At 39.1% G+C, this 26,258-nt stretch overlaps 2 protein-coding genes across 5 annotated transcripts; one reads left to right on the plus strand and one right to left on the minus strand.

Annotated features, from left to right (window-relative positions):
- Positions 1 to 146: 146 nt before the first annotated feature.
- nr5a5 (nuclear receptor subfamily 5, group A, member 5) lies at positions 147 to 4,039 on the plus strand. Its single transcript, XM_044099612.1, has 7 exons — positions 147 to 379; positions 793 to 908; positions 1,024 to 1,165; positions 1,919 to 2,640; positions 2,745 to 2,864; positions 2,959 to 3,106; positions 3,230 to 4,039. The coding sequence occupies exons 1-7, from the start codon at positions 280 to 282 to the stop codon at positions 3,475 to 3,477; spliced, it is 1,596 nt and encodes a 531-aa protein (XP_043955547.1). The 5' UTR covers positions 147 to 279; the 3' UTR covers positions 3,478 to 4,039.
- On the minus strand, positions 3,814 to 26,078 carry camsap3 (calmodulin regulated spectrin-associated protein family, member 3). 4 transcript variants are annotated; one of them, XM_044099611.1, is made up of 18 exons: positions 25,426 to 25,988; positions 18,802 to 19,064; positions 13,287 to 13,427; positions 13,005 to 13,091; positions 12,435 to 12,467; positions 11,614 to 11,752; positions 10,574 to 10,713; positions 10,413 to 10,488; positions 10,264 to 10,306; positions 10,110 to 10,165; positions 9,868 to 9,904; positions 7,749 to 9,786; positions 7,528 to 7,652; positions 7,017 to 7,297; positions 6,819 to 6,912; positions 6,416 to 6,540; positions 6,202 to 6,320; positions 3,814 to 6,103 (listed from the first exon to the last, which is right to left on the minus strand). In XM_044099611.1, exons 1-18 carry the CDS (start codon positions 25,556 to 25,558, stop codon positions 5,804 to 5,806), a joined length of 4,230 nt encoding a protein of 1,409 aa, XP_043955546.1. In that variant the 5' UTR covers positions 25,559 to 25,988; the 3' UTR covers positions 3,814 to 5,803. The 4 variants fall into 4 exon arrangements, with proteins under 4 accessions (XP_043955546.1, XP_043955544.1, XP_043955543.1 ...); XM_044099609.1 differs by having other exon boundaries at positions 7,773 to 9,786; positions 9,868 to 9,940; XM_044099608.1 differs by having other exon boundaries at positions 9,868 to 9,940.
- Between the last annotated feature and the right edge of the window lie 180 nt (positions 26,079 to 26,258).

The raw sequence follows: 26,258 nt of genomic DNA on the forward strand, positions 1-26,258 counted from the left end.
CCAGCAGGTGGCTATCTGTTCCCCATGAAGGGGCCGGCGGGCTAGCTTGCTTCCTGATACACTGACTGGTTAGGAGTGCCAGTCAGGAGAGGTTTTATGACACCCACTATGGGCCAAAGTCCAAATGTGGGCCTCCAACAGTTGTCAGTCCATCAGAGCTGTTGGGGCTGACCACCACCTGGCTTTTCTCTGGCTCTCCTGCTGTGACTGTCTTGTCTCTTGGTCTTTGAAACAATGAAGATCAAACTAAGCTGACTGTGGCGTTCATGTCCCAAGAAGATGGACATACCTGGTTATTACACACAACAGCCCCAGACTCCTGCTCATTTCTCTGGTAGCCATCCAGAGGATTTGTTAACCCAGGAGGGTTCATCAACATGTGAGTACGGCATGGATTGCAGAGTGAAACTTTTTTTAAATTCAAAACATTTTATATGATGATACTTTTTGTAAAATGTACATGCGTTGTTAGCAAGGCAATGACTCCTTCCAGAGGAAAAAAATACTTTAAAAGACTTTAGATTCAGAAATTTATGTGGGACCGTTTTCATTCACTACACATGGTGTAGGTAGAAATTATGTAAGGGTCATGCATGTTATCAAAGTCAAACAAATCTAGATGAGTGATAAGATACTTTCTGCAGTGGAGGGATGGTCCCCTTGTCTGCTCAATAGCTGAGCAATAAACCCCCATTTTATGTGAGCAGTATTAATCTTAATACATTTCCTTACCCATAAGTATGTGTCAAAAACTTAATCGCACATTTTGATGTATCTACTGTCTTTTGGTAGCTCAGGAACAAAAGACTGAGGCAGACAGTCGGTCAGAGTCAGAGGAGAGCTGTCCAGTTTGTGGTGACAAAGTGTCAGGATACCACTATGGACTGCTTACCTGTGAGAGTTGCAAGGTATGGAATAAGTTGTTGATATGTGGTTCTTCTGTGATGATGGAGATCCAGATTTATTTAGGTTTTGCCCCCTCAGACAGAATCAACATACTAGGAGTATTTCTTTCTCACACAGGGCTTCTTCAAACGCTCAGTGCAGAATAACAAGCATTATACCTGTTCAGAGGAACAACGCTGCCCAATGAACCTGTCCCAAAGAAAACGTTGTCCTTTCTGCCGCTTCCAGAAGTGTCTGGCTGTAGGCATGAGAAAAGAAGGTATGTAATCTCTCAACACTTTGGATGCATTTCTGCTTCTTTGTCACATCCACTGCTGTGAAAAAGCATCACTAGACATCTTCTGTCGGGATTTAATTTGTCACACTTAAATGTTTCATGTCAGTTACACTGAAAAATTATACTGAAAATATTATTATAATTAAAAGGTATATTAATTTGCAGTTTTCAAATTAGGATTTTTTTCTATCAAAGGAAAAATGCCTTCCAAAACCAATACAATCCTTTGTAAAGAAAAAAAACAACAAACAAATATGGTTGCCTCTATTATATAATTATTATTATTTTTTCTTAAAGGTGGTATTTATGATTCCACAAAAGAAAAAAAAACTGAACAACATCTATTGGGCTGATCTGCTGTTCTAGATACCTTATTCTCTCTTAATAATTCAAAATGTCATTAGAAATTAGTCCTTTGTATTAACTCAATACTATGATATGTCTGAAACCGTTAGGTGTGACTAATAAAACAGAAAAAGAAAAAGAAAATACCTCTTGAAAGGAGGGAATACTATTTTCCTGGCAGTGCGAATGTCCATCTCTTCCTTATGAAACTAAATCATTCTAGTTTTGGCTCAATTGGCAAAATTTCAATACAGGAAATTTGTAAATGAGGGTCAAATATTATATGTTATTCTACTTGGGCTCCAAGTAATGTTTATTTATTTATTTTTATTCATTATTTTCGCCAAAGATGTTACAAGTGTTGCCTTTTAATTATGACTTCTTTTTCAGCTGTAAGAGCAGATCGTATGAGAGGTGGCAGGAATAAGTTTGGGCCTCTGTACAGACGTGACAGGCAGATGAAACAGCAAAAGGCAAACACAAATCCCTACAGGATTAAGATGGAAACAAGGCAAACACCTGGTCCCCAATCTCCAAATGACCATCGAATAAGTGGCCCAACAAACAATACATCGTCTTCAGCTGCTTTTCATCTATCCCATATTATGTATCCGTCTGGGATGGAGCGAAGTTGTCAACCCATGCCTCTGGACTGTACCATGAACAATCACAGAGGTCTATCACCTCCATCCATGCCTTTTCGTGGACTTTGTTGTAGTTTCCCTGAATACTCACAGGACAAAGAGGAACCCAGCTTCAGCTACAACCCCGTTCCCACACACTTTTCAGTCCACCCATTCACACCAACGTGCACACCAACATCTTCCCCCTGCTCCACACCAAGCTCAGCACCAGCTATTTCCCAGGCTGGTACTCAGACAATACCTCCACCAAACACTCCTTCTCCCAACTTCCTTATTCAGCTCCTGGAGGGTGAACAAGATGAGGATCAGCTATGCACCAAAGTCTTGGCTAGTCTGCAAAGAGAGCAGGCCAATCGAGGGAAGCATGACTGCCTAAATACATTCAGCATCATGTGCAAAATAGCTGACCAGACTCTGTTTGGACTTGTGGAGTGGGCCAGAAACAGCAATCTCTTTAAAGAGCTCAAGGTAAGGAAATTCTGCTACACTACCAGTCAGCAGCAGGATAAGATCTATGCAGTTTCTGGAGTTCAAGGGTTTATATTATATTCACACCTTGGTGCTTCTGATAGGTGGATGATCAGATGTCACTGCTGCAAAGCTGTTGGAGTGAGCTGCTGGTCCTAGACCACCTCTGCAGACAAGTCACTCACGGAAAAGAAGGTTGTATTTATCTGGTCACAGGTCAACAGGTGAAGTATTAGTCACTTATCTGTACAGATTTAGAGGCATGTTTATTTTCATCACTCACACACTTATTTCTAACAGTGATTTATTGTGATGCAGATTGAAGTGTCAACCATTATGTCCCAGGCTGGAACGACGTTAAGTAGTTTAGTATCAAGAACCCAAGACCTTGTTTTCAAACTTAAGGCACTCCATTTTGACAGACACGAGTTTGTTTGTCTTAAATACCTTGTCCTGTTCAACCCAGGTTAGTGCTCTTAATTCAATAGTTGTTAAAGTCAAGTATTTACCTTAATTTTGATCTGTCATTAATACAGTTGCTATTAGTGTTCAACCCACTTTTTGTGCTTTTTTTTTTTTAATGCATCAGATGTGAAGTCAGTCCAGAACCGCAGACAAGTAGAGCAAACTCAGGAGAGGGTGAACAGAGCTCTCATGGAACATACCCAGCAGAGCCACCCGGGACACTCAGACAAGTTTGGGCAGTTGCTTCTTCGGCTCCCAGAAGTGCGCAGCATTAGCTTGCAAGTTGAGGACTATTTGTACCAGCGCCACCTTCTTGGAGATTTACCCTGCAACTCTCTACTGGCGGAGATGCTGCACGCTAAGCACAACTAGGAGGGTGTTGAAGTTTGAAAAATTATCACCTTCAAAGATGCTCTAAGATGAAGATGGGTCGTGCTATGAGAAGGTTTCTTTATCAGTGTTAAATTAGGACCCAGGTGTCATCTTATTTCATGTAAACAGGAAAGGCAAAACTGTTCAACAAAAAAATAAAATACATTCAGTAAAGTCAAGCAATTTTGTGCCTAACTTTTATAAATATAAAATAAAAATGTGTTGGTCATTCTCACTCTGCAGTATATCTTTTCAAAGATACACATGCAAATTCTAAAACAAAGATATGAGGGAGAAAAAAGATGATTATCAAATAATGAAAAAAAAAAATCTATGTGGATGATTTAAAAATGATTTTATTTTTCTGGTCCAGTTGTCAAGGAGTCACTTAATGAAATGAACATACAAAATGTACTGGCAAATAAGAAAACAGAAGAAAACAAAAAAAACTTATGACATCTTTTCTGAAATGGAAATTTGACATATTACCTTCATTTAAAAAAAGAAGAAGCATAAAAGAAATGGAGAGAAAAGGACAGAGAACCTCAAACTAAAAAATAAATTTGTCAAATAATTCAAATGGAAATAAATATACCTCTGGATGATGAGTTTTAGGGAGAATTGCACAAAATCAATCACTACCACATTTGAAGCTTTACAAGTACATAAATACAAACATCTATTAAATTTACACGTAAACCCCCACACACACACTTACTTAATCAACAGTTTATTTCTTATTTATGGTTTCAACATTGCATCCATAGGAGTCCCCTTCAAACAACACATTACATGGAGGCATTCTGTGAAGAAGGTAGCTGCACTGTGGCAACTGTAATAATGCTGCAAGACTGCAAAGAAAGAGCTAATTTTCAAGATGTTTTGCCAGTATTGAATTAATCAAGAAATTCTGGAGTCATTTTTTAACCAGCACTGAGGAAAAAAAAAAAAAAAGCTTTTGGCATTTTACATTCCCCTGTTGTACATGAAGGAGTCTCAAGAGACTGTGGGGTAGACTAGGGCTGTTACAGTCCAGAATGATCCTTCGTTAAGAAACCTACTGTTTATATGCCCGGACATATAAACAGGGAATAATGCATTAGGAAACAAGCTCAGTGACCTACACGATTTATTTATCCTAAAACAGTATCAGGAACTTCAGCTGTTGAACAATTCAAATTCATTCTCATTCACTCATTGTCATCTCAAACATACACCTCACTAATGCTTAAGCAGCAGGCTAGCTTATTTGCAGCTCACAAAGGTCAACTTAATTTTTACAAATCATCATCAAAAAAGAAAGTATTCAGCATTCAATATATATTAAATCAAGATTGATTATCATTGTCATACAGAGCTTTATCCAAGTATTGATGAACATGACGAAGCTCTCCTTCATCTTTGTTCCCCCCGGTGACAAGCTCAAACCATTATTTCCATGAAAACAACCAATAAACAAAAAAACAAAAAAATCACAGGATATTTTATTCTTCTTTCAGTTCTCATTACTCAATCAGTTGCTAGGAAAACATGTCAAAAAGTATTAAAAAAAACATCCAGATGTCTACAGCTGAAGGAGTGGAGTGCAGAAAATATGGGGCACAAGCAGTTTCGAATGTGTAAAGCAATCTGCAGTGAAAGTAGCCTCTGGTATATCTATGGTATTTTCTGGTCCTGACTAGAAGTGGGTAGCATGTGCCCTACATTCATATGAGAGCAGCGTTAACTGCCTATACATTTCAGCCTTCATTTCCAATCAGAGTAAAGAGCCGAATCATGTGTCTCAGTATACTGGAGGGAAACGGAGCCCTGGAAGAAGAAAAGGCAGCGAAAGGAAACCAAACCAAAACTTTGAAGGGTGGGAGCTGCTTGTACCCAAAATACTGTTGTGCGGGCAAAGGCAGTGTAATTCTCCACTTCCCTCCCTTTTCGAGTCAAAAACAAGACTCGGACATGGCAGGGTAAGGCAAGGCATGAGGAGGAAAAGGGAAACAGTTGTTGTTGTTTATTTTGTCCAAATGAAATTTGTCCCATTACATTTTACAATCTGAGTGGATCATTCAGAACCTGTCAGAAGCTCTAGAGATAAAGTCTTTTAGCTCGAGTGTCTGTATTAAGGAGTGATTGACTCCTTCTCTTGGCCAGTCACCAGTTCGGTTCTCAGGGTTCAAGCTGACAACGGAAAAATACCTGAGCAGTCGTTCCATTTTTTCCCCCCAACAGAACGATCTGACACTCCACACTAGCCAGGGAAGCAAAAAGGAAGAATGAGTCAACTGTGTACATTTCCTGAATTATAGCATCTTTCCCAACCATAGGCGAGTCTTTAATTTGGGGTATTCAACTTTTTAGGTGTTCCTGGGCGCTTCTGCCAGAAGTGGTTAGGAATGGTGAAGGCATCAACACTCATTGACATGGTTTTGGACGGGATGACGGTGAACTGTTTACGGTCAGAGCTATACTTGTAAATGGACTCCACCATCTCAGGTTTGATGTTCCGTGGGCCAATGCCAGTCAGCCGGTCCATGTCCTCGGTTTCAGGGTTCATGGTGTAAACTGCTCTGAATTGGCAGCTGGCATCTCGGAAGAGGATTAGGAAATGGTTGGCTGCGCTTCTTTCCATTTCCTGAAAAGACAAACACCAACAGACAAGCAGAGTTTGTAAGTAAGAGCCATGTTCATGTGGGCCTCTTAGTGAGACCGTAACGTAGCAGCATTGTTTACCTCGACAATCTTGTTTTTTTGTGGTTCATTAACCTTGCCAGCCAGGCAGCAGCGAGTGATGGCATTATGGATGATGAACTTGTTGGACTTAAAGCTCGGTTCCTTGTATAGCTTTGGTCCTGAAAAACAGTTTTCACACATGATATGCTTGCTGCTCTAATAAAACAATGCTCACATTTTTAAAACAAACTTTAGCCATGAATTAATCACTCACCTGTATATTCTGGAATGGAAGCTGGGGAGGAGATGGTGGATCCATTTTCCCAGTCTTTTTCCCCATTCTGGGCACTCCTTCGCCCTGGTGACATTAGCCGTGACCGAGAGGGAGAATGTGATCGGCTAGAAAAAAAACAACAAACAAAGTGGGTTGCAGACATTAATCGTCACCATCACCTTTGCACCTGATAGCACTGATAACGACTACCACAGCAACTGTAACTAGAGGCGGATAAACACAAACAAATAATGAAACAACTTGGTCATTGTAAAAATCCATTATCCAGGTCCTCTTTCTCAGATGGTTAATGTAATGTTCTTTGACCTGTCCAGGGCAAACAGCGCCAACATTTAAAGCCCCTACATAAATAAATTTAATCCATCATCTCTGTGTATGTTACCTTGGAGATTTCCTGACAGTCAGCCCTCCAGAGTCATTAGCCATAGAGGAGAGGTTCATCATTGAGTGGAAGTTCCCTTTGTTCAGCCTGTTTCCTACACAGAAAAAAACAAGAGCATGTTATTAAAAAAAAACAAGCAAAAGCAAAGATAAAGTTTCTAACACTTAGAAATTTGGTGGTGGTGTCAGAAGCCTTTACCCTTGACGGGACTATTGGACAAAACCGAGTCATCTCTGAAAACTGTCTTGGGTCTCTGTTTCTTCACATCACGAACTGTTGTAGGTTTCTTCCTCAGCACTTTGTCCAGATCTTCCATAATCTTCAGTTGATGTCGTCTCTCATACTCCTGCCTGGTGAAGTCTCCTCTGCGCTGGGGAGTGCCTTCTGCTGGTGGGGTACGTGACGCCGGAGGGGTGCCTGAGGTCTGGGGTGTTTCTTCATTCTTGCCCCATCCTTCAATGATCATCCACTGGGGCTTGCTAAGAGCAGAGGGAGACAGAGAGCACAATGTCAAAATGTATAATACTGGGAATACAGATACAACAACTGCAAATATGATTTAAAAACTACAATCTAAACATACTTGACTGTACAGGAGTCATTAGGGAGTGTCTATTGTGCTAAAACTGTTTTTATTGTATGCACTATTACGGTTCATATTTAGTAATGCCACCAGCTGCATAAGTGGAAAAAAGAAGAAAAGTCTTACTTTGATTCTTTTTCCTTCTCTTGCTCAAGTTTGCGTCTCTTCAACTCTTCGGTTCTCCTTTGCTGTTTCTCAAGAAGAGCTGCTCTTCGCTGTGCCATCTCATCCTCTGTTCGATCCCTGACATCCTACAAAGACAAAACCAAGTACACATGAATAGCTATTAACACACTGACCTAAACCACGGTTTACCAGATACCAAAATAATGAGATGCAGTACCAACCTTGAAAAAGAAACCAACACCTGCCTTTGATTCTGGCTCCGTTCGATCACTCATTGAATCTGATAATATATCAGGCACTTCGTCATCCTCTTCCCCCTCTGCTCCCAAGGCAGAGAGTGGGATCTCAATTAAACTGCTACGTTTGCCATTGGGCATTCCAGCCGGGGCTTCACTCTCGAAGGAGCACTCTGAAGGGGCGCCAGAGCTGCATCCTGCACTCGCAAGCCCTTCCTTCTTTACCAGGGGACTGTGTGAGCGCCCTGCCTCCAGGTCCATGCTAAAAATACTCTGTCCATCATTGGAGCCTACTTCTGATAGGTCGTCATCTGCTGCAGGGTGAGGAGGTGGAGTTGATATAGGAGTCAATGAAGGTGTGGGGACAGGAGTCGGCCCAAATGAACGTAGCTCATCCAGGCTATCAGAGTCACCTATAGAGAAGGAGGAAGAAGTCTGAACCTGGGACTGCAAATGATTTCCTCGACGAAGATGGGGTATACGGTCCACATTCTGAGGGGGGTTGAGAACCCTTGAATCCTTTGGGAACTTTGTGTCCATTTGGCGACTGTGTTTTGGACTTTTAGGGGGTACAGACTGAGCTCTTCGATGAACTTTAGGAGATTTAGGAGGAGCAGAAGGGTTTGCCATTTTGCGTGATGGTGAGGGAGAAGAGGACGCTAAATTAAAACCTCGGGTGGATTCTCGTGAGATGCGTGAAGGAGGAGCTGAGTTGGAAGGTTTGGGGTCGGCTGGAATAACCCAGGATTTGTTCGTGGATGCTGCAGGTTTCTTCTTGATTAGTTGATTCTGCTGTTCACTCAGTCGTTGCATGTCAGTTTGCAGGGAGGACAATGCTGCAGTTAACTTGGACACAGCATTGTTATAATCCCCTAAAGGGGCTACCGTTTTTTCACCAGGTGTCTGACTGGCCTCCTTGATGAGCGCATGTCCTCCTCTACCACTTGCATCATCCTCCACCAAAAGGCGCTGTTGATCTTGTTCCTTCCCTTCCTCCTCCATTTGAGCAAGTCTTTCCTCCAAAGTCAAACGTGAAAGATCTTCCTCTCCTTTCTCCTCAGAGTCAACATCATTGTGCTCTTTTTTCAACTGTAGAAAAGCACTCTTCCCCAGTCTTTGACGATGCTTTGCAAAAATGGCCTCAATACGTTTTTTCTGGGCTTCAATGGCTTTTCTTTTTTCTTCAAGCCGAGCTCCCAGTTCAGTCATCTCATTATTTAGTTGTGGGCTCTTGCTCGGGCTTTCTTCAGACTTTTGTGCCCAAGAGGTCATCTGAGGGGAAGATGGGTCGCTACCTTTAGGAGAATCCATGCTCTGTTTCTTTTTGCGTTCTGCAAAGCTGGTCATCTTCACGCCACTGTCAGGTGAACCCTTAACATAGCCAATGGAAGAGTTTGCATGGGCAGCTGGTGTGTTTGGAGTTGACTGGGCCTTTGGCAGGTCTTCTAAGGCATCTGAATCTAAACTGCCATCTCTCAAGACTGAGTCATCATCCCGTGAACATCCTGAGGTGTTTCTGGTGCGAGCTGGCTCCCTGGTGGACTCTTTAGGCTGGTACATCATTCCTGAGTGTGTAGGGGCAGAGCAGCTGATGGGGGTCAGGTTGCCATCATATCTAGAACTTGCAGGATCGTCAGGCGAGTGGAGGTAGAAGCCATCAGGAGCACCATCAGGATGTAATCTAGGTTCCATTTTGCCTTCGTTGTGAATTATTTGGAGAGCCTCTTCAATGGTGGGCAGCTCTCCAGTTTCATTTGTCTCAAGTCCGTTCTCCTCAGCCAGCCTTGGAATAACGGGAGTCTGTGTGGCCCATGATGCTCTCTGAGGACCATTTGGTCCAGGGGCCTTACCAACCAAATGGCTGATGTCTTCAGGAGTAGTGTAGGGATGATTAATGTTTTGGCCTGCTGGGTTGAGCTGATCTGAGCTCATAGAGCGGGTTATTACAGGGTTGCCCATCACTATATCAACGTCACTGTCAAGGCCAAAAGGGATGCTGAAGGATACTGCTGACAAGGGCCGACTAAGAGAAAGAGCAAAGCAAGTTCAAGTAAAAATAAACTGGTGGATGTAACAGTTAATGTACTCTGTCTACTAGCACTACCTGAGAGGTTTCTTGCTCCATGTCTTTCCAACTCCTTCTATATGAGACATTGAGGTAGACTGAGTCAAAGGTCCTGAGTACAATGGGACACAGACAAACATGTAAAGGCATGCAAACATCACAGGGATGCACACAATAACCAAACAAAATATACATGAAATATATATATGGAGAGATAAGGACAAAACACCACAAAACTGAAACAAAAACAATGACTGAAGGGAATCAAACTGACTTAATACCTGATGCAGAAGAAGAAATGGGGAGAAAAGGCTTCTTGAAGATGGAAGGAGAAGTACTGGAAGGTGGAAAAATATCTAGTTTTAGCTCTCAATAAAATAAATATTTATTAAATGCATTTATTCATACAAAAACAAAATAAAAACATTTCTGTACCTGTTACCACTGGCGTTACTTTGTGTCACTGGTGTGGATTCATCTGATGAAAAGGGAGAACCCAGTTGGGTCCATGTTAGAGCCATTAGGACTTCATCTTCAGAGTAATGATCAACATTTACAAAGGAACGCAAACCTGCGACACTCACCTATTGGTTGAACAAATTCTGGCCTTTGTACTTCGAACCAGTAAAGCAGTTCAGACAGGAAACTCAGAAAATTGAGCTACAGGATGAAACGTATCAAGTCAGACATTAGAGAACCATCATGTAATTTTAATGTACAAGTCAAATAATGACAGAGTGGTTACCTGAAGCTCTTGTGGTGTGTATAGCATATCTTCAAGTGCCAAGTGACAGCAGCCCTTCAAACAGCTGTCACAAAATTCTCGGATGAACTGCAGGTTGTACAGGCTGTCTGATACCGACATGGAGTCCTTCATACAAACATCTTACAGACAGGAGTAAAAGTGTTAAACTGACAGACATGGCCTGTTGTCATCATATTAACTCAAGTAATGAGTAACTAGGATCAATTTGGAATGATGTAATTGACTTGGGATCTTACTGTTGATTGAGTTGAATTGACTTTTTTGTAAAGTGCCTTGAGACAACATTTGTTGTGACCTGGTGCTTTAGATATAGATTGAATTGCACTGAATTGTGAACAGAGGTTAGCACACTACCTGTGGATTCCAATATAGTTACTTAAAGAGCTGTTTCACTTGTTGAAATTTTGAACTACAAGCAATATGCCAACTTCAGTGTTCCCATGTGAACAAATGTGTGAACAACCTTTGAGCCATTTATCAGGTCAATGGACCCGTACCAAAATAAATAATAATTCGAAATAGTTTTCAAAATGCCTCTAAATATCCATTTATTTCAGATATTTATGCTAAGTTTAAATTCCATGTGAAATAACCATCATTACAATTGTTACGCATCAAGAACAAGTCTTAGTTTTATTTTTCACTAAACATGACACTCAGGATTAATTTTTTGTTATTGGAAGTCCAGTCTTATTTGTTCTTAGTTTTTCAAATACATTTAAGTTATTTTAATATTTGTAGGTTTTTTATTTATTAGGAAAAAACTTTTAAGTTAAATATATTGATTTTTATCCAAATTGATATATTTAATTAAAAAATAATATTGAATTATGCCTTTTTTGCTAGAGATAAAAAAAAAGTTGAATTAAATTAAAATCACTTTGTCAATCTCAATGGGAATTTAGTATTGTGTTGTTCTTGCTGTATGAGCTGCTACCACAATCCAATTGTTGAGCTATAATTTATATCCTGCTAAAAGCCATTATGTTAAAGCACAGAATTAAAAAAAATATCAGTACCTTCAAGCCTTAGTAGTCCAGGGCAATAGTAATGTATGACAGCAGCAACAGCACAACCACTGGAGAGGTCTTTAACTTCATTCACCTCTGGAAAGATCGGTTTCATTTTGGACTGAATCTTATCCTTCCTGTAGCGGAGCTATAAAAGCAGACAAAAAAAATCATAATTAATTCATATGACTTTACTGATATCTTAATCTGATGTGTTAAGTCATTCCTTTAAGGACACACGTGTGCACTCTTGTGCCCACCTGATGCTTGCGACAGGTTAGGAATTACTTTTGAATCAGATAAAGAGGACAAATAAAAAGTAAAGCTAAGGACATGCAAAAGGAGGTGAGAATGGTTGAGTTTGTTATTAAGGCAAAGACAAAAGCTATTTCAGAGATAAAAAGTGAGAAAGGGGGTCAAGAGAGCCTGAAGAAAGAGAAAGACAGGGAGGAAAACATTTCAGGTATAACTGCAGAATACAAAACAAGGCAGGAACCACCTTCCTAAACTCGTCTATGATAAAACTCGTGCAAACACACAGCACCTAAAAAACCTGCATACACATGGCAAAGTCCAGCTTTTTTAAAACAATGATTCATGCACTACTCATGTCTCTGCAAATAATGCCTTCTGGACCTGTCCTGAAACTGCATTGCTGTTATATTTTTAATCAAGTGCTGCTCAGCGCAAACAAAGATTTGATGCAAAAATCCAAACTCAAACCGGCTCATGGGCATTAAAAGAACAGACCTGATCAGAATTTTGAGAAATTTGATGAGGACACTGGAAGGATGGACGGATAGGGATGCAGAAAAGAGGAGGGAACTTACAGGAACAAGTTTCCAATACCAGCGTGTAGGACACTGTCAGAGCAAAGGAAAGAGTAACAGAAAAAAAAAAAGAGGAGAATAGAGAACAGGAGCACAGGGACAGGTATTAAGATTATAGTGGAGGAAAAAGACAAACCGGACAGCTTCTTGAAAGTGCAAAAGAAATTTGACTTTTCAAGTGCTTTATGTCTGAGGTTGTTGTAAAGTTTGCAGAAGTCCACTTTTATTTTGTGTCTTTCTCCCTTATTGATTTTATTATACAAGAGATATTACTGATCCTGAATTTTTACAAACAGTCTGTCTCCAAAAAACAGTTAGCCATAAACTAGTGTTTGTACAATTGCACTAATTATTGGCCATTACTAAAACTCACTCTGACTTCTTTAGATTAACTGCACCTGAAAAAAGTCACTTAGTTTACAAAAATTGCAGAAAATTAATTCTACGGATCAAAAGGTTTTTACTTCTTATGACAAATGTCTTCTTCCTATTTTAAATATAACCCATTTAAATAATCCTGAAAAGATTCAGAGGTTCATGTGCCGAGTTCTGGATATCAGCAATACTCACAGAAGGCTCAACAGGTTGCGGTTCTGTTGTTGCTTGAGACGAGTCAGTCTGAGCTCCTTCAGTATGATCTCGCAGCTTCTGGTTTAACTAAGAACAGATTATCAGAACTGTTAAAATCCATACCAATTATAAATATTTGTAATTAAACATACAATAAAATCATACATCACAAGTAAATGTGAATTACATAATATGTCTCCAGCAAGAGGGGGATAAAAATAAACTAATAAGTTCAAAAATAATAAAAATCCGAGTTTAAAACATGCTTTGTTTACTCCTTACCACATTAACCCAGTGAAGCAGAGCATCCTCCCAACGAGCAGCTCCATCCAGTAATTCAGCAGAGCCACACAACTTCACTGCAGTCACAGTCTGCATGGCTCCCACCGCCATCAAGGCATCCATCACTGCAAGATGGGCACTCTGCAACAAAAAAATCCCAAAAGACAAAGAAAAGGAATTCAACTCCAGACCTGAGGTGACATCAACTAATTAGCGCATACAATATTGTTGAACAGTTGTTTTTATCAACAGATATCGTTTCACTGTCACTGTTTACTAGCAGTGTCCTCTAGAGGTCACTATAACCCATTGATTGACCAGGAAAAAAAACAAAAAAAAAACGTCTCAAACTTTTTCAGCAGGCAAACACAAACCACAGTAGATGTGGGTGAACTTTGGACCTGTGTTTGTACATTCATTAAATGGACAGCAGACTTGTAATATGATAACACAGGTCCTAGAGCCGTCACTCTTCATCTATTTTACCTTTTACACAGACAAATATTTCCATATGACTCATGTAAAAACGCACACATGCAGGATATGCCAGATGAAAAACAAAAGGCTGTTATGCAACAAGGAGAAAACACAAATGGAAAAGAAAAACTCCATGAGCGTAGAGGTGTATCTTATTAGGTTTAAGACTAAATAATGTGTTGAAAGTGAGTTCAGAATATAAATGGAAACATTGATATTTACAACTATATGCTTTGGGTATTTCCTCAACAGCACAGTAGACCATTACAGAGCTCATTAAATGTAGTACCAACCTTACCAGCTCAGTCAAAGCGAGAATGTTAATTCTTTAAACCTGTTAACTTATTACTGTAGTAGTTGTGCTCTGTTTGCACTACAGCGTTACAATTCAAACATATTTAAACCAATTTTTTCCTAGTTTAATAACAATTTTCTTTTGTTTACCATCAACAAATTCCCAGAGACAAGAAATTTACATTTAGACCGGATCTAATTACCAGTCGTTACAGAAGGACAAAACAGTTAAAAAGATTACAATAATTTGTACATAAGGTTATTCTTTTAACAGCTTGTCCCTCATCATCAAACATGTTTCTCTGCTTTTATTGATTACTTACAAGAGAAAAGACTGAGCAAAATCAACTCATTCCCATCAATAGGCTACTCAGTTGATCAACACTTTTGAGCTTAATCTGGGAAAATCATTGCCTAGTTCCTTTAACTACTAACAAATACAGCTGCCAGACATCCTTTCCCTTTTACTTTTGCCCAGATACAGAGTAGTAGCAGTTCAGTTGACAATCAGCCTGGCATTTATGTCTGCCTACTGAACCCAGCGGTAAAGTGCTGACCTGGGAAAACCCCTGGCAGAGCAGGCTATGCTAGGAAACACTTGTCAGATAATATTGGGATATTCTGTAGAGCAGGGACTGAAGCCCTAGGTGGTTTGCCCTCCAAATACTGTTGACAAACTAAGAAGCAGATTGATAGACATAGCTCAAAATTTTTTGCACTCCACTAAAAAAGAAAATATTCCAGAAAAAATATATTCTGTAATGTATAAAAATATAATTAAAATCTATAAAACACTAAGTAATTTCTAGTTGTAACACATCTAGCTTAGATTTCTACCACAGCTCAACACGAAAGGTAACAAAGAAAGAAAAAAAAAGAGCCACAAATGTATCCCTGAATGTGGCCAATTCTGCCTTTGTTGGGTTATGTGATTTTTAAGATATTTAAAAAAGTTAAACAAAACAGGAAGAATGAGCTGCAGCCACTTGCAGATTTGCCACTGCAGGCCCAGGGGAGTTTGCTAAGCTAAATCACAAGGTTCCCTAATGAGTAGAGAGAGAAGCCACTCCAGCACACAGCTCTGAGCCTGCCAGATCACCATAACAACCAGCCAGATGACCCATAATGCATCTGAGAACAAGCCTGACTGCAGTACTGATTCGTGCTCCTGGCTTAACCCTGGTTCTCTGAAACATCCTCCACCTCTGCAATACATTTGTAGAGAGCAAAAATAAACAGCAAATCCCTTTAACACTAAACATCTAAAACATGACTACAAAACATTTGTTAAATAAGGTAAGAAAAAAAACATTATGTTGATCATTAGACAAAGTCATGTTGAAGGGATTACGTCTGAAATATGACTTAACCCCATCCCCCGTCCCTGCCTTGTTCCTGTTTGATGGGGAGACAAACAGGGGGATCAAGCAGGCCTGGGGCCCAGCCAGGGATTTTGGAAAAGAGGTTAATACCCATATGTACATGAACCTTGCACTTAACCACGGGAAATCAGCTCAAAATAAATGCAGCACATTTCAAAGATTAATTAATAAAAACAATTATTTTATAAACAGTAACAGACCAAAGCAGAATAAATGGTGTAAGGTGATTGTTACTGTTTCTGATACTCTGCCACTTCGGTTTCAGCTAAGCTCTTGACTGATGCTCGCTTAACCAGAAACCTGCCAACACAGCACTATTCCCTAAGACAGTGTCTCTAACATAACAAACGCAATACAGGACAAGAATGAAATCTGGCTACATTATGATCAACTTTATTAAATCAATGTCAATACCAGATATTGTAAAACTGTTTCAAGGTGTGACTAAATAGTTTGTGTTACGCCCACCCATCCTGGCAAACGCTCACTAAAGGTGAACATAAAAGTCAGAGCTGGCATGGCGGGAGAATCCAGCTAGACAACAAGGCTGATGGTTTTCAAGTCACACCTCTGATTTCACAATTTTAACAAGCATAACTCACAGGGCTCAGAGTTACTGAAGTAAAGGAGTCAATGAGACCTGGTTGTGGTACATGGTTTGTTCAAAAAGCACTGCAATTATCCACTTAACATGTGAAACCAGGGAACTGGGGGTTAGTGGTCATCTCTAGGATGTTGACCAATCATGAAAGACGACGTTCAGACTATATAGAAGATTATGCCTAATCTTCAAGGATCTTTATCCTCAATCTGAGGAGTAATGGAGGCCAGGCAGAGGCAAGCAGAATAACCCAAAAATTGATAGATCCTCATTGACTAAAATATAGAAGACTTTCACTACAACTACATAAACATCTTTACTTGATTAAGAACATTTTACAAAATATTAAAGAAAGCAAGATCAAAATAAAACATAATAAAGTAGAATCCATCTTAACCTAAATAACATTTTTACTTTATTAGAAACAGCGTATACTTTAACAAGGGAGCTATGCCTCTGTTTTTATTACAGTTTTACAGATTAGCAAAGCACCAGCCCTTTGTAGATGCAAGAAGAGACAAAATAACATCAACTTTATTTGAGCCGGCGGGTTTGGATTTAAATATAACCCAATTTTCCAAAAATCAGTAAACAATGTTAATGCAACAACCTTGACCTTTCCAAATGAAATCTGCAATGTAAAAGCAAATTACTTGGCCGCTTCAGTAGTAAACAGGCATAGCTGCGTATTCCATCTAGAGAAATGTGAAGCTTTAACAAAGAGCCAACCTGCAGCAGATTGCCACTGCTGCAAAAGCTGTTTTACTGGCAAGGAACCACACTGATGTTCCATCCTTGTAATACTGCAGCATGACCCACTTTCTCTGCTTGCCATAAAAGCTGCACTGCCAGTCACTGGCAGACAAACTCCAAAAGCGGTCCATAACTAGGGATAATACACTACAGTACCAAGTAGCGACTGCAGCAGTGGCAGAGTCAGTCAGAGAAGAGCTTTATGACTAAGTGATAAAGCAGAACAGCCATTGTCAAAAGTGGAAAAATCTGAGGAGCACAAAATGCATTAAATGACAACCAAGAACAACAGATACCTGTGTATTTACATTTAGAAATCTTTTAGCTTTCCTTTAGAGTCAGCTATTTCAGTATCGTACATGAAATTAGAAGAAAATGGCAAAGCTTTTAAGAGGTTTAAGAAAACTCTTGATGCGCCAATGTGCTTGTTATTGTGCAAGTATGATGATGAAAATATGCTGGATGTAAACAATCAGAAAAACATGTGAAAGGGTAAACAACAAAAACACACTGAAGATTTTATAATATGTTTTTTGGTTGAAAAAGTTTTATACAGCTGTAAAAACATTTACCACTCATCTCTACTAGAATGATGTGGATTCAGATTAAGAACGCAAATAAATCAAAATAATAACTTTAAAAAAAAGAGTAAAGAAAAAAGTTAAGTACTAACCAGTTTTCTGCAAGAACTGCTTCAATTGATGATAGGGCATATTGCTCCAAGCTTGAAATTTGGCTCATCATCAAAAAACTAGCCCATTTCAAACACCAACTCTTATGCATAAGAAACATTCTTTGCACAGTGGAACAAAATCCAAAGTGCTGCCTATGGAAGTTAGCATGACAGCTCTGTAACCAACAACACTGCCGGCCCACTGATTGTGCATTCCTGTCTTTTGTTTTGTGTAAGCTCTTACTGACCTGGTATTAACCCATCTCTGCTGGATTCAGTGAACAAGATTTCATTTTTACGTCACTGAAATGCAACCAATGACTGAAAAGGAGAATGAAAAAGACTGCTGTCATCAGGTGTACAGTACAAGCTGTGGTACCAAGCAATCGGCTGCAGTGGCGCAAATATGAGTCCCTGTACAACAATGTTCCCTACAAATCCCTGAGGAGGGCCTTGTTTTCAAAAACAGCGTGTGAGTGCACACATTTTGTGGGCTTTTGATTAGTGTAAATGGTATGGCTTAAATAAACTGCATTGTAAACTGTCTTAAATGTCATCTTGCTAATACAAATCATATACAAAAATTTCATTTTCTATATATAATAAATTCATTTTCAGGCTAAAGAGTTGTGAGTCATAATGTCACAAGAAGAGTGAAAGACATACAGAGAGGCTTTGTCAGCAGCTAAGAGGACAAACCTGTTTCTCTTGATTTAAACTCATTGAGCCAGCTCAATGTATTCTCTCAACACAGCAGCTAAAGTTTCACTAGAACTCTCTAGCTATTGTTCTGATCTGGACCTTCTATTGTACATGGACTCCATCTCCCTCTCACACCCTGAAAGTAAAGTAGTCATGCCCTCGTCCTTGCAGCTGGAACCACTCATCTTTTGAGATCAGTTAGGGACGTGCATGGCACTGGGGGAAGGGCTCAGTGAGTAAGGGTCTTTTTGATGTCCTTTAATCCCCAGAATCAAAGCATAAACATGGCCCAGTAACAGCAAAGTGAACCCAACCTCTTAATTTTTTTTCTGAATAACAGAACTGGCTTCACTGGAGAAACATAAGGCACAGAAAATAATAAGCAAATCATGCACACAACACTGTTCATTATGTTACCGTTCTCAATTTTAGCATAAACTGCTCTGGTTACATGTTCGCTAGCGCTGGATTTTGGAGGCAGTTTAGTGAATAAGGAGGTGATGCAGACGTCTGTGCAATTATCTGTTTCTTACATTTTAAAAATAATTCAAAATCAGGTGAGTTTAAAGTCTTAATTTAATCCTATTCTGCAAAAAAGTAAAAATGCTCCACAAAACATTTGGCAGATATTACCATTTTGATGGGTTTATGTCGCAGGTCTGCCTCAGTCACTGAGGATTCTTGGTCTTTGGCGACTACTCCTCTCTGGGTGAGGACCTGCAGCAGGGCGACGTTGTCTTTGGGCTGTGCCTCCGATCCAGTACTCCCCGTTACGATGCTGTAGGTCCGACAGTACAACTCTGAGGACTGCAGCAGGCGTGTGACTGGAGGTTTGAGATGCTCCTGTTCATACTGGTCACAATAGAAGGGGTCACGCAGCTCTGCAGGGACATTTTCTATTAATGGACAAAAACAGATTATGATTAGATCATTTAGATTTAAGATATTAAAGTCACAAGGATATGTGCAGGTAATGTTATGGAGGAACTACTTAAAATATAAAATTAAAAAGGGCTAAGCTAGAATCCTGTTTAACCAGGAAACACCTTCAGGAAGATTAAACGGATGTCTAAGAGGTGATGCACTGTTCATTCACACCTGTAAACAAAGCAAGCATAACCCTCAGCACAAAAATAACAAACCTGAGGAGTTTGGAAATGAGCTACTACACTTACTGAGTAAAAGTACAACTTAACAAGTAGCGTAGGGGAACATTTGACTCAGCCAGAAGTGTGCAAACCACATTTTAAAGTAAGGCTCTGGAAGCATATAAAATAATAAAGACATATTTGTATAACAGTGGGATCTTGCATACAATCCAAAGACTCAAGGTTAGCCAAGACCGACACACTTCTGAAGTAAACAGAGAAAATTTACCGACAACCAAACAGCTTCACATATCAGATGGCTCAGATCACAACAGCAAAACACTTTTGTAGAAACAGACAGAAACATTCCCAAGGAAGGACATAAATGACTCCAAGGAAACAAAAACACTTCCTGGATGTGAAGTGATACAGAAAGTAGGATGGGTTTAAACATTTGTAGAAAAAAATGCGTGCCTTATATAAACAAGTTATTCTTTGTCCTGCTCAAGTAGAAATGCTAATTATTTTTATTCTCTCATAAACTAAAACAGTAAAGAAAAAGAATTTGCTTGACATATTTTTAAGCCCAGAATATGTGTTAAAAAATGTTCACCCTTACCATTTTCAATAACTTCAGGTAGAGACCAAAACAAAAGAGTTAGCTGATTTCAAAAGTTGCTTTCAGGCACATAGAGGGGCAGATTAAGCCAGCTGTTTATACCACCCAGTTATAATTACAGAAGTAAGTAAAAAAACAAACATCACAAAAAACCCAAGAACTTGGCACTCCCAAGTTAAAAGATGCCTTGCTACTTTTTTTTCTTTGCCATTTTTATTGAGCACATGTGCTTTTCTGAACTAGCTGACAATTTTCAGAGATTAATTGAAGGTGCCCGACTTGCTCAGGTCAAAATATCAAGAGGCAGTAAATCAAATTATTTTCAGAGAATCCTGATTTTCAATTACCTTTTCAGGATCTGTTGCAACTTTAAGAATCTACTCTCAGGATATAATACCATGAACTGTTCAATGTATTTGAGAATGAGGAAATCAAAAAATTTACTTTGTCTGTAAAAAAAAAAAAAAAAAAAAATTACAAACAGATGACCTGAAAGTTCTAGACAACAAGTTTAGTTGTGTAGTTTTTAAAATTCCCCTGTCTGCTCATCAATCATAGGACGCTAATAAAGATCCATCTTTCAGTCACAGCATTGTTACAACACATGTATTTGAAACAATACAGACTCAAAAAAAAAAAAAAACAAGAAAAGCAACATTCAGAAATAGAAAAAAGTCTGAACATTAAATGACTTTGTCTCTGTGGTTGTAGATTAATTTATAATTGTATTTTAAATGTATGGTTCAAAATGAAACACAAAGATACAAAAAACCTGGTAAGTTTTAAGTGACTAGCTCTCCTGAAAAAAAACAAAGAAAACTTACAAGTAATACACCTTAAAAAGAATTTGCTGTCTAAGCATACACAACAAACTAATGGTAATAACTTTCCAGTTCCAACATTCACCTAATGCACCAAGAGTTATGACACACCTTTCTCCTGCAAATCTAAATAAGAAAAAAAAAGAAAACTAAGCACATCTTTAGGCTGGTCATTGAGTATCTAAGACCTACATTACCAACATTACACTAAAAATAATGTGTTAAAACTGTACTCGACACACCCACAAATAAAGCAGTTTTTAGTGAAAACATTAACAATGGTGTCTGTAAATAAGTGTCTCACAGTTCAACAGGTCCTTTAGAAATGGAAACATCAGCAACGAAAGCGACGGAAAACATTTGGACGTTTGAGTCTAAAACTGGACGTCACTTGTTATATTTGTTTCAATATTAAAGTCTCAAAAGCTAAAACTCCAACAGCGCTCACATTAAAGTTATAAATACCTATCAGCAGCTAAAGTAGATAATGTATACATACATAAAAATGTGGTAAGATCTCCTCTAGAAGGCAAAGCGGATGCAAATACCACAACTCAGCGAGATGACAAAGACTGATCTGAGAATAATTTCCCTATGTGACTTACCATGAACAATGACTTGGTCCATCACATATCAAATTTAAAGCCAGTGGCACATTTCAAGTAGCAGATGCATAAAGAACTCACTATAAAGTCCAATCTTTGCCATTTAAATCCTAATGACAGTGAAACAAATGGGAGGTTATGATATGAATGCAACTTATCATAAAATAACAAAACATAATTTGCCGATATTGAAATGCATACAATAGTTTAAAAAGATTTTTATTTTAAAAATTATATTTGTTTGCTTAGGCTGGTGCAAGAACCTCTCGTTTTTACAGGTCATCAGTCAGTAGTTTATCTATTAGCTTGAGTGAGAAGGCAAAAGTCAAAAGTTTGCAAAGTTTATTGACTCAGTCAGTACCTCTGGCAGATTACTCCAGGTAAAAATAGGGAAGCGACTGTCCATCTGTGGACCAAATATGGCAAATCCTGACAACAGGGGCAGCTCACTTTGACCTTTTTATATTTATGTTAGCAGAAAAGGTAACTGAACATATGCAAAACAGGTATTTATGTAAAGCTGTAAAAAGTTTTGAAAAGTCTGGAGGAACTGACAATTTACAAGCAAAGCTGCAGTCAGGTCTGCTGTGCTAGCTGGTATCTAAACTGACCTGGACAGTTGGATAACAGAAAACGTGTCCCTCTTCATTGACTGACTGAGCTAGTATACCGGCGGGGTCATAGAACATTAACACGTCTCTCAAAGTGGTTACAACACACAGCAGAACAGGCTTCTGTGCAAAACTTTGGCACTCAAATGTTCCAAGTAACAACTTTCCTCAGAATGAAAGAGCCTCTGCTGGTTTTTAGAACAAACCACCAGCACCCTTACAATTTAAGAATAGCATATTTAAAGAAGGTCTGATGGACCTGAAAACTTTTTAAAACTCTGTTATTTAGGAGATAATTCACTGACATTCAGTGTATTACTGCTTGTTGTTTCAAATATCCTCATCATGTGGCTGAAAGGATCAAACACATATGATTACCGGGTTTTATTTTTAGAACAAAGCAGGTACTGTTCTGTTGCCCCAAAACTTAGCACTAGTCAGAAGAGCAATGTTAGCAGCCCACACTCCACATAACCACTCAAACTCAGAATAACAGAGACCACCATAGCTAATTTTTATAAACTACATTTCAAACATTTAAATTCAAAACACACATTGATCATCATCATTAACGATGTGCAGTGGCACGGTTTGCAAGTAAAAACTCTTCAGTTTAATTTACATTAAAATGAAAAAAATAAATAAAACAATATATTTTCTTTGTGTGGCTAAAATAGTGTTGAAAGCAAGCAAATATTGATCTCTGAACAACAATCTGATTGAGAGATAAAACACAACATATGAAGCGTTTCGTCTTCACATGCCCTCAAAGATCCACTTACCATTAACTTGCTAGCCCTGAAAGCCCTTTGTATCCTGTAACATTAAGACAGGCTCTACTACGGCACACAAAGCTTGACTGCATTAGAGGGCCGGTGTACACCGAGCTACATCCTAAAGGGTGAAAGTGATTACGTTACGAGCACCTCAGAAGTAAACAGGACAACAATAGAGGAGAGGGCAAGTATGCAATATGAAAAGATGATAGAAACAAACTCTAAATTAGATCTTGATGCCCTTAATTAAAGAGTCTTTAGCCATATAAGACAGAATGGGAACTAACCTTTCTTACAGTGGTTCATACAATAGTGGGTAAATTTTCAGGTATTAACTTATCTTTGAATAATATTTTACATCAAATCTGAGAATTTGTACAAACACGTTTGTCTGTAATTCATGAAAGTATGTAAATAGAATACACATTACACTAAGACAAAATGGTTTATGTCCATGGGTACAAAATGATTTGTTTATAGATTTAAAATGGAGAATACAAAGACACAAAATGGCTGTATGTAGCGGCAAATGGGTAAATTGACCTGAAGCCCCTGAAATTTAAAGAAAAATTCAGCAACAGTGCGAAAGGCTTGGTCTTAAAGAAAAATCACCTTGTAGATAATTTAAACTTTCTGACTGAACACTAACAACAAGCAAACATTCTAGACCAGGCGTATTCAACTCTAGCCCCAGAGGCTGGTGTCCTGCAACTTTCAGATCCGTTTCTGCTTCTTCAAACCTGAGTCAAATAATCAGGATGATGGCAGCACAATGTAGAGCTTGACTGTATACCGTATGCTTAATTGAGCCAACTGATTCCCGCTTAAGTTGCAGGACATTGGCCCTTTGGTACTGGAGTTGAATACTCCCATCCTAGACCATAATACCAACCTTCTCTGGTAACATATTTTTTTGAATACACCCGGTTTTATCATACAACAGCATTAAAATAGACATAACATAGACACGTGGCTTAAACAAACTGAAGGCATGCAAGTGTTGCCTATTGAAAAACAGACTTCCTCCTAGCCTAAACAGGTAAATCTTGAGTTTCATTCCAGCTTAATGGAGCACTAGCTTGAGTCACCCTCGGATGATTTGTTAATTATTTGTCCATTGTGACACTCCAGGTGGATCATGCTTTGTTACCCATTTAAATATCCAAGTTCATTTTTGAAACAATGTCACAGTCCTCTAAGAATACGTGCAACACATCTAGATGTCATTGCCAAAAGCTAAAAGAGAAATTAAAATTCTAGTTCAGTATTTTTAGCCTTTCAATTATTTCCTTGAATGCTCCTTTGCTTAAATGAATAATGATTCTGTTTAACCTACTTGCTGTCCTGGTCCCTGAGCCTCAATACCTTTTGTCATGGCAACATAAATATTTTAATTCAACCTCTTAAGCAGATTATTATGACTAAACAGAGATTTATTTTTGAGGAGGTTATACATTCGATGACAAAGCTTTTCATACATTTCTGGCACATGTCTTAGAAAGGTCTTTGAAAACTGCTATTAAAATGTGTTAAAATGTGGTCTATTGTTTTAAATAAGCTAACTGCCCTTGAAAAGCTAAAACGACCTATCCTGGCTCTTCCTGGGCTATCCGTCCTAACCAGCTGAATTTCTGGGAAAGGACTTGATGATGCTATCCTGAATTTGCATGACTCCATCAGCAAGGCTACCAAGTTGATTAAGACAGAAACTAAACATGATCACAGTGTTTTGTTGTTATATCCCAGTGGCTTGGCATGACTTTGACCATAGGGTGTGGCTGAGGTGCTAAACTGAGTACACAAAGGTGGCAACAGCCTGGAGTCTTAAACACAGGATCAGTGTAGCACAGTGTAACAAAATAGCTCACACACACAAAATAACTTTATTGGCAAAATAAGAAAGATTTGTAATCTTCTCTAAACCTTTCAGTACATAAGATTAAATTATCTTAAAGTTGATTACATACCATTTCACTGATGAGAGAGTCATTTTATAAAATTCAACTACAATGAAAAGACACACATGACTACTTGGGTGTCTCCTTTCCTCTGTGAGAGTTTTTATGTTTTCCTAGCTGGTGTTCTAAAACAAAGCCACACATCAACATTTCAGGGTCAAAGCTGACAAGAGTTTAAGCAACCAAAACACATATCTGAGTTGTATGTAAAAGATGGAAGTTTCCTGTTTCCACAGTGGCTGGTTGGTTTGTCAAACAAGAGTTTTGCTGACTGGAGAATGTCTGATAAATTAAAAGCTGCCATAGAGGAATGCAGAATATCATTTAACGTGGGAATTCATTTATCCCTATTGGTTCTGCAGTTCAGTCTGCCTGGTTTAAGCTGCTGTTATCACAGATGAAAGAACATATTTGAGAACACAAATGCCTTGTGTACCATTTCTGTGTAGCCTGTCATTTCAGACCTCAGGGCTGGAATTAGGACAGAGTGGTTAGCTTGATAAGGGAGGCCTACAAGAGGAGGCCCGTTTCTCTGACATACATACCCAAAGAGACAATAAATGACATGTGTCACAGTCCCAAAAAATGCATACAGTGCCAGCGTCCTCTTTTCACACGCGGCTCTTTGTGCTAAAATCGCAGAACAATACAAGCACTGCAGTTGCTTTCCGTGCATGTGCGTTTCACTAAAATAATGTAAACACCTTACCAGACAACAAAAGAATGGGGGTCCCGAATAAAACAAGGTTTTAAGCCAGCAGGCCCGAACAAAAACCTACCTGAACTCCCGTAGGACTTCGCCAACAGCCATCCTACACTTGCGCATATTTTTGATTTACTGCAGTCATACAAATCCAATGGCTTTATGTCTGGGACCACAAAAGTCTTCCTCTTAGTGGGGGAGTCCACCATAGCGGCACTGTAAAAAAAAATCGCAAGCGATGCTGGCAAAAAATATATGCAAGAGTGTATAAAAATACTCAGGCAACCATTATTTTAGTTGAGTATTCCACACGACCGCAGGGTTGGGAATACGGATGTGGTTTCAGGTTTTCCTCGGGAAATATCCGCCCCGGTTTGGCTTCCCAGACAGCTAATGTCCTCTTCTACGTCCTTCTGAAGACGAAATATCCGCTTGGTTATACTTTACAGTCAGACGAAGCTCCGAAACACCGAGATGTTACAGAAAGCCGGACTATTCCCAATCGTTTCTGCCTCTCTTCGTCCGCATTGCTGTGTTGTCAGTTCACTGTACACAGCTCCACTTTAGTCCAGCCGATGAGTGACTACCAGGTGCTCCACACTGGCATCACTCGCTCACCCAACTGGCCAATAGGAATTAAGGATGCACAACGAGGGCGGGCCCTCCTTGTGAAAGGAAACAGCAGGTAGAGGTGTGGCGGTAGTTTTGCTACAGGTGCATCTGGTACGTAGATGAACCCCTGAGGGGACAGCATTTTATTGCCATAAAGCTGTTGGAAGTTAACTTAAAGTGCAGATCATTCGAAATCTGTTCTTCTGTTATTACATTTCAAAGTTTTATAAACTCCAAAATAAAATAAAAAAAAGCCTAAGTGTGGAAATCACACTGAAAAGTATATAGGAAATCATA

This window comes from Gambusia affinis, linkage group LG19 (genome assembly GCF_019740435.1).
Source record: "Gambusia affinis linkage group LG19, SWU_Gaff_1.0, whole genome shotgun sequence".
In the NCBI taxonomy this organism is placed as follows: Eukaryota; Metazoa; Chordata; class Actinopteri; order Cyprinodontiformes; family Poeciliidae; genus Gambusia; species Gambusia affinis.